The 9,054-nt window shown below is 46.4% G+C and overlaps 1 protein-coding gene across 2 annotated transcripts in view; it reads left to right on the plus strand.

Annotated features, from left to right (window-relative positions):
• SYT17 (synaptotagmin 17) overlaps positions 1–7,602 on the plus strand; it is an 89,923-nt gene extending 82,321 nt beyond the window's left edge. For both annotated transcript variants that reach the window (XM_055409568.2, XM_088833061.1), the window contains exon 8: positions 6,237–7,602. In XM_055409568.2, the coding sequence (XP_055265543.2) occupies positions 6,237–6,433 (197 nt within the window). In that variant the 3' untranslated portion in view covers positions 6,434–7,602. The remainder of the gene's footprint in view (positions 1–6,236) is intronic.
• The last annotated feature ends 1,452 nt before the right edge of the window (positions 7,603–9,054 follow it).

Consider the following 9,054-nt stretch of genomic DNA (forward strand, 5'->3'; position numbering starts at 1 on the left):
GATCACACCATCGTGGTTATCTGGGTCATTAAGATCTTTTTTGTATAGTTCTTCTGGGTATTCTTGCCACTTCTTAATATCTTTTGTTTCTGTTAGGTCCATACCATTTCTGTCCTTTATTGTGCCCATCTTTGTGTGAAGTGTTCCCTTGGTATCTCTAATTTTCTTGAAGAGATCTCCAGTCTTTCCCATTCTATTGTTTTCCTCTATTTCTTTGCATTGTTCTCTTAGGAAAGCTTTCAATGTAATATTACTTAGCCATTGAAAGGAATGAAATAATGCCACTTGCAGCAACATGGATAGACCTAGGGGCTCAGAGACGCCCCCGATAACAGTGAACCAGCAGAGAGTGATTTCCAACCAGTCCATTCTAAAGGAGATCAGTCCTGGGTGTTCATTGGAAGGACTGATACTAAAGCTGAAACTGCAATACTTTGGCCACCTCATGCGACGAGTTGACTCACTGGAAAAGACTCTGATGCTGGGAAAGGTTGGGGGCGGGAGGAGAAGGGGACGACAGAGAATGAGATGGCTGGATGGCATCACTGACTCTGTGGACATGAGTTTGAATGAACTCCGGGAGTTGGTGATGGACAGGGAGGCCTGACGTGCTGTGATTCATGGGGTCGCGGAGAGTCGGACATGACTGAGCGACTGAAGTGAACTGAACTGAACTGAGAAGGAGAAATATCATAGGACATCCCTTATCTGTGGAATCTAAAAAGTGATACAAATGAACTTACAAAACAGAAATAGACTCACAAACTTAGAAAATGAACTTACAGTTTCCAGGTGGAAGGGATCTTTGGAAGGGATGGTTAGAGAGTTTGGGATGGACACGTACACACAGCTGTATTTAAAATGAATAACCAACAAGGCCATATTATATTAAATAGCACATGGAACTCTGCTCAGTGTTATGTGGCAGTGTGGATGGGAGGCGGGTTTGGGGGAGAATGGATACATGTATATATGACTGAGTCTATTTGCTATTCACCTGAAACTTACAGCATTGTTAATCGGCTATCAGTTCAGTTCTGTTCAGTCGCTCAGTCGTGTCCGACTCTTTGCGACCCCGTGAATCACAGCACGCCAGGCCTCCCTGTCCATCACCAGCTCCTGGAGTTCACTCAAACTCATGTCCATCGAGTTGGTGATGCCATCCATCCAAATCAACTATACCCCATTACAAAATAAAAAGTTCAAATAAATAAATGATCACACAGTGACTATCCCCGGGCTCTGTGAAGGAGGAAAGGATTGTTTGCCCCTTCACCAAATGGCCCTGTACTACTGTACTTTTTTAAGTTCTGGTATCTGTCTGGTAGTCACGGTCCACTAAATTGATTAAAATTATTCCAGATGGGGAAAGCAGATGACCAAGTATATTTGAATTATATCTAAATTCATGAAGACTAAATAAGATTTAAGAGAAGACGTGAGGTGCCCTCTGCACAGGTTTTGTGCTTGGACTTTGCGACATCTATGCCTTTTTAAAAACTGAATATAGTTAATTTGCAATGTTGTGTTAATTTCAAGTGTACAGCAAAGTGATTCAGTTATACACATACACACACATTCTTTTTGATTATTTTCCATTATTGGTTATTACAAGATATTGAGTATAGTTCCCTGTGCTATACAATAGGTCCTTGTTGACATCTGTGCCTTTCTGTCGCTCTCTGGATTATTCAGGTTGTTTGGAAAATCCCTCCAGACGATGAGGATTATTAGACCATATACATTGTGCAGATATATACTAATGATGGCAGTAAAAATGAGTCCCCCATGACAGTCAGTGGGGATATTTGGGGTGTCTCACAATAAAATTTCTAGATATTATTGTTTTTGAAAAGGAGAAATATAGGGATCTAGTTATGAGGAACTCACTTCATATACAGGGTTTTTTTTCTTCCCCAAATACTGCATGTTACCACCAGCTTGCTCAGTGACTTGGCTTCCTTATGTACAGGGTGGAGGGGGTAGAGATATCTAGCCTCCTGTCTCTGAGCCACTCCCTGGATTCAGTCAATATTCAGTGTAATTCCCTATGCTCTCCACCAACACAATCCCTGGAATTGACAGAGATGGCAAACTTGTTCTCCCAGGCAACGTTTATGATAGAAGTCATTCGTTTTATTCAGAGTATTACAATTTGCATTTTAAATGTTTGGCTTTTAAAAGACTGTTAAGATTGCCGTAACTTTTCCAAGTGATTTGCAAGTCCCAAGCCTGCCAATTAGCTCAGATGGCCGTAGCAACGACTGCTTCCCATCAGAAAGGCTGAATCACTGAAGAGCGACCACCCTTCAAGAGCAGAATGATTCACCAAGCCAGGTTACTTTGCACATTGGGATAAGAAGCGTAGGCTTTCAGATTTCCGTTCATACTTCTGCCCCTTCTGCTGATTTTGATGTAGACTCTCTAATAGAGGCTTATTTTTTTCTTTGTTTTTTTTTCCCCCAAATTATATATTCTTGTTAGAAGCTCAAACTGTATATACTTATATAATAAGTACAGAAAGTAGAAAGTTCTGTTTCCCCTCCCTAGAGAGAGCTACTCTTAACAATTTTGTGAATAGTCTTTCAGATATTGTTTTCTAGTCTATATATTGGGTTAACCAAAATATTCATTTGGGTTTTTTCAAACGATCTTATGGAAAAAGCTGAATGAACTTTTTGGCCAACCCAATATCACCTTTTTTTTTTTTTTTTAAGCAAAAAGAGATTGTCTTTACATATATGTTTTACAACTAGATTTTGTCTCCTAGCAATATGTCTTGGAGACGTTTCCATCTTGTATATATAGGTCTGTCTCGTTTTCAACCATGGCACTGGTTTCCATGGTATTGTCACATCAGAAATTATTTAATTAGTCCTCTCCAGTCTTCATCTGGGTGCTCCCAAAGCTGGTCCTAAGACAAGACTTGGGTGCAAGCAGGCTACTAGGAAGATGATCCCAGGAAATACTGAGAAGAGATTGGGCAAGTGAGACCAGAAAGGGAGGCGGGCCTGTGAAGGATGATCCATGAGTGGGTACCTGGAGCTTGGGGGGCAGGACCACTGTCAGGTTCATGGAGTCTCCAGGACTCACAGAACTTGGAAAAGCTGTTATACTCATGGTTACAGTTCACTGCAGTGAAAAGATACAGACTCAAATCAGCAAAAGGCAGAGTCCAGGAGAGACCAGGCATGAGTTACCAATGTCACGTGGACAGCATTTCATTCTCCCAATAACGACGTGCAGCAACATGCTCGGAGGATCACCAACCAGGGAAGCTCACTGGAGGCTTCGTGTCTAGAATTTGGTTTAGGGGTCAGTCGTGCAAGCATGACTGACAGTCCGGGTGACTGAGCCTAGTCCCTAGCCTTTTCTGAGGTCAAGTTGCTCTTGTGTGGCCCAAGGCCTCTACAAAAGTCACGTGGTCAGTGTACACTGGCGTGTCCAGTGTCCCAGGCAGAGAGCAGCCGGTGCTCACAGTAGGATGCCAGCAACAAAGGCTAGTAGGGGTAGCCTCCAGGGTGGGCAGGATATCAACAGCCTCAGTCACACTTGCTCATGAAGTGTTTTTGTTGTTTCCATTTCTCATGCTCACAAATGATGTTCTAGAGGAAGGGTTGGCAAAGGTCTTTGTAAAGGACCAGATAGTAAATATTTTCAGCTCTGAAGGCCACACAGTCCCTTTTGCAGCTACTCAGCTCTGCTGCTGTAGCACAAAAGCAGCTGCAGGCATTGTGTGAACAAACGGATTGGACTGGGTTCCAATAAAACTTTATTTACAAAAATCAGACCAGGTTTGGCTTGAGAGCTCCAGTTTGTCAGTCCCTGCTATGGTGGATATTTCTTTTATGTGTATCTTTGTCCCTTCGTGCAGGTGATTCTACAGGACAGATCTCTGGAGGCAAAATTGCTGGGTCTTAAGCAATGACATTCTTACTTTGAGCAGATACTCTGCCCAGAAGATGAAACTACTTCCTCTTTCACCAACAGCACCTGAGAACATTTGAGAGTTCTGTTCTTAAAACCACTTCCCGAAGAAGCAAAACCACTAGGCTTTTTCTCCATTTTCATTCTTGAGTTTTGGAGAGGCAGAGGAAGATAGAACATTTTATCCCCAGGGAAAAAGTCCAAATGGGGCCTGAAATGGTCTCCTGACGTCTTGCTTTAGATGTGAGGCCTACAGGGAAAGGGACTGTGGTAACTTGTTTTCATTTGGTGAAAGTTTGACCTTCCATTCCCTACGAGGTGTGGTTCAAGAGTCCTGAATGTTGCCTATTGAAAAAAAGTTGTGCTTGTTTTTTCAGATGCATCAGAGAGCTTCTCAGCAATTTCCTTTATTAAGCAAAGATTCTATTCCTAATTTTTCTCTTCTGTAAGGGGTCTCCCTATAAATAAGGTCTACCTATGCATAGTGACCACTTTATCAGATGTACGAAAAATGAACATGGTCCAGTTTTTGTTCATGGAGCTGATAGGTATGGGACACTGTTGATGGAGATGTCACTTAGCCCAGTTCACTCTTGGTCTTTGAGGGCTTAAAACGATGGATAGAGTTTTTGTTTTTCCACTTTTCTTCTTTTCCCCTTATTTTTATCATTTGGAATTCTTGATGTGAATCCCACAGAGGAGAACAGAGATTTGTTAGCATTCAGTCTCTGTTTTGGGTTGCATATTTTAGCTGGTGTGTTTGATAATGGGCACCCCTTCTGGGATCTGCTTGCCTGTGCTCTGCTCACGCTGGGTGAATCTTTGATAGTCCCTATTCTGTAGTCCTTCATTTATAACACAGACAAACACAGCCTGCTTTCCCGTCAGCGAGATGGCATGCCCTGACTCCCCACATGCAGATAAGGAATTAGGCAGAACTCGGCTGGGAAGATAAATCAAGCTATCTCATTAGGCTTGAAAGACACGAATTAAGCTTGCATGGGAATTAACAGCCTTCCGAAGGGACATACAGTGCAACAAAGGGAGAAGAAATTGCCGAAGCCATTTCTCTCAGGAGCCTTGCCTCTGTAGCCTGTCTCTTTGGTAAAGGTCAACAGGTGAACTTGAGGATTGAAAGAGCAGTGGAGTGTTTGTTGAGCACATATTAAGTGCCAAGGCTGCACTAAGAAGAGGGCGGCAGAGGATGAGATGGTTCGAAAGCATCACCTACTCAATGAACATGAATCTGAGCAAACTCTGAGAGCCAATGAAGGACAGGGAAGTCAGGCATGTGACAGTCCATGGGGTTGCAAAGAGTCGGACACAACCTAGCAACCAAACAACATTAAGTGCCAGACACTGTTACATGTTCATTATCTCACTGCAGGCTCCTGAGGTAGTTAAGATTCCCGTCTAACCGAGGAGGAAACTGAGTGTCAGAGGGGCTCCTTTGCTTATCTCAGGGGTCCCAGAGCTGTCGAATGACAGAGCCAGGATTCACTCTTTGCGACCCCATGGACTAGATAGTCCATGGAATTCTCCAGGCCAGAATACTGGAGTGGGTAGCCTTTCCAAACTTCTCCAGGGGATCTTCCCAACCCAGGGATCGAACCCAGGTCTCCCACATTGCAGGCAGATTCTTTACCAGCTGAGCCACAAGGGAAGCCCAAGAATACTGGAGTGGGTAGCCTGTCCCTTCTCCAAAGGCTCTTCCTGACCCGGGAATCAAACCAGGGTCTCCTGCATTGCAGGTGGACTCTTTACCAACTGAGCTATGAAGTTGAAGTGAAGCCCTAGGATTCACCTAGGATGTCTGTTCTCATGGCCTACAGCTTAACCAGGTGGTTCTTATCTGGGGTGAATTGACCTCCTGGAGATACTGGGCCCTGTGTGGAGATTTGGGGATTGTGACCGCTGGGCTGGAGGTGCAAATGGAAGCTGGTGGGTAGAGGCCTGAAGTGCTGCTGGACAGTCTATAGCACACAGGCTGCCCCCACAGAGAATCACCCAGCCGCCCGTGTCAGCATTGCGACCTTCAGAACCTGGTTCAAGCACTCAGCCGGACTCCAGTGGTGGCTGGGCGGTTCCACTGGGGCTACCCGGCTGTCGTGCCCTGGGGGCAGCCATGGTGAGGCTGCAGGGTCAGAGGTTAAAAGCTGCAGCCAAGGGACTCATGGGAGGGTGAGGAGGGAATCGGGGAATTCTCTGGGGTTAAAAGAAACAGTGTCCTATAAACAAGGGCTTGTGCCTGCCATCGAGACGTATGGAGATTAACGCCTCTGTCCTGCCCTCCCTGCTCCTCTGGTTAGTGTTCGGCCACAACATGAAGAGCAGCAACGACTTCATCGGGAGGATCGTCATCGGCCAGTACTCCTCCGGGCCCTCGGAATCGAACCACTGGCGGCGGATGCTCAGCGCCCACCGCACGGCCGTGGAGCAGTGGCACAGCCTGCGGTCCCGGGCCGAGTGCGACCGTGTGTCCCCTGCCTCGCTGGAGGTGACCTGAGGGCCGCAGGGACAGCAGCTGTCGTCTGCGGAAAAAGGGAAGAAAACTTAGGACAAAAAAAATGCCATATGTGTATACTGTGCCATCCACACACACACACACCACACACACACCCCCCTACACACCCAACTCCTCTCAGAACCAAGAGGGCACTGACTATTGATCACATCCTGGCCACCCTTGAGGAGCGAGGCCTGAGAACTCTCCAGAAGCCCCATCCATCCATCAGCCGTGAGCTGAGCGGGCTCTGCCGTGAGACTTGTGGGCAGTGCTTGCTCTTGTGGGTCCTCCCACCCCAAAATGCACTTTCAACCCTCAGACCAGAGAAAAGACCTCCCCGAGGGTGCCAGCCTCCACTGAGATGAAGTTTTCCAAGAGTCTGGCCTGACCCCCCAAACCCAAAATGCGCACCCACTGGGTGACTCCCGAACAGTCTGCTGTTCCCAGAGGTTCCTCAAACCTGCCACCTTTCCCCCAACGTGTAAGTACTTTGTCTTCTCTTTAGTGGGTGTGATTCATAGATTAGACTATTTGAAGAAACCAAATGGCAACAAAAAATATTCCCGTGTCAGAAGCCTCTCCCGGCTTCCCTGAAGCCGTCCTTGTGTTCGCTTCTCCCTGGGGACTCCCCGTGGGTATGTGTGTGGATGTTCTGGCGTGTGTGCCCTCAGATGAGCGTGTGTGTGTGTGTGTGTGCCTGTGTGTCCCTTTGGTGAGCAAGGTGCTGGCCGGGACCTCAGGCCTGAGCACTCCTTCTGTCTGCCTTGCCCATCAATGAAGTTTCACCCACCACCCTCGTGTGTGTCAAGACCCCACCTTCAGTAACAGTAGCGTGTGTGAATAGCAAGTTAATAGAATATGATAGAGCAGAAGTAAAATTTTTTGACCAAATCATGGTGATTATGACTCCCAGAAGACCTGCAGAGAACGGTTACATGGAATAAAAAGGCCACCACGCCCCCACCCAAGAGTCTCCCTCCTTGTCACACTCTGAGGGTCTCGCTGTGTTTTGTGTGTGAACCAAAGTCACTTCTCTCGTGCTAAGAAATTAGTGTAGTTAGAACAGATCTCTCTCTCTCTCTCTCTGTTGGATGCTTCTGTATCTTTTCCCACAGTGTGTTGTCTGGTATAATGGGGAGCTATTTATTGAAATTAAAGGTTATTTATTTGTGCCATGCATTTGACTTATCTTTTTCTTCATGAACACGGGCATGGAGGGTAGGAGGGTATTTCAGTTACTGTCTCTGTGTAAAAACTCAAAGCACTGGTGTTTATTGTGCTCACAGATCTCATGGGTCCAGAATTCAGACCAAGCACAGGGATGGCTTGTCCCTGCCCCATGATACCTAGGGTCTCAGCTGGAACACTCGAGGGCCACAGTGGGTATAAGCGGCCAGCCAGTCATGCTGGACATTGTTGGTAAGACTTGTGTGTGGGCTAGGCAGAAAGAACAGTTAAAACGTTAAGGTATATTCGTCTGACAACTGACAAGAGAACTTGTGTAAAAGAAGATAAGGATTTATGTTAGGTCCCTCCTGTTGCAAGCAATGGGAACTTAACACCAAATTGTTTAAGCCACAGAGGAAGTCCTGGCTTTAGGCATAGCTGGATCCAGGGGCTCAAATGAAGTAATCAGGGCTTTGTTTATCACTCTGTCTCCTGAACAGGCTCTCCCCATTCAGGGAGTATCATGGTTACCAGCAGCTTAATAATTTCAATTCATACTCATCATCAAGACCCACCTTCAATTGCCAAGACAGAAACGACAGCTCCTTCCTGTCCTCCCCACAAGAAGCTTTTATTTCTGTTTAACTTTTGTAACAAGAACTACCTCTAATTGAGGCCTTACTGCATGCTAAGCCCAACTCTGGCACAGCCTTATTTAATTCTCACAACAACCTCTTGGCAAAGGAGCTATTATTATCCCCATTTTCCAGGTGCGGAAAGGAAGAGTTTTTCCTGTAAAACTGTTCACTTGTTCAGGACAAGAGCCATAGCTACTTAGCTTTCTATTGGCCGTGCCCAGTAAAAGGGGCTTGACCTGGGTAAACCTCATGGGCTGAGACGGGTCCACTGCTGGCCACAGTGGGCTTCCCAGGGTCCCCTCTTGGGTCTTCTGGTGCCTCCCACTCTGGAGTGGAGGTGGCGTGAAGGTCAAGGGGGAAAGACAGGGAGGTTGCCTTAGGTTATGTTTCTAAGGAGAGAAAAGGAGACGCTTTTCCTTCTTTATAAAATGGGAAGAGGAGAGAAATATGAGAGAAGAAACAGTGAGGGAAGACAGGGCTAGAGATGAGGTTACATGGTGATTGGCTTTGGAGCCAGAGAAGCCATGGTTCAGACCTCAGGCCCGGCACTCCCTGCCTGCACCCTCATCAAGTCTCAGAGCTGCTCTGGGCCCCAGTTTCCTCATTATCTTACGTGGGGCACTTCAGAAGCTGATGTTGAGGCAAGGACTTGGGTTCAGTTCAGTGCAGTTCAGTCGCTCAGTCGTGTCCGACTCTTTGCAACCCCATGGACTGCAGCATGCCAGGCTTCCCTGTCCATCACCAATTCTCAGAGCTTGTACAAACTCACGTCCATTGAGTTGGTAATGCCATCCAACCTCTGTCATGCCCTTCTCC

The sequence above is a fragment of the Moschus berezovskii genome, chromosome 27, assembly GCF_049115385.1.
Source record: "Moschus berezovskii isolate FMDL1 chromosome 27, NW_MosBer_1.0, whole genome shotgun sequence".
In the NCBI taxonomy this organism is placed as follows: domain Eukaryota; kingdom Metazoa; phylum Chordata; class Mammalia; order Artiodactyla; family Moschidae; genus Moschus; species Moschus berezovskii.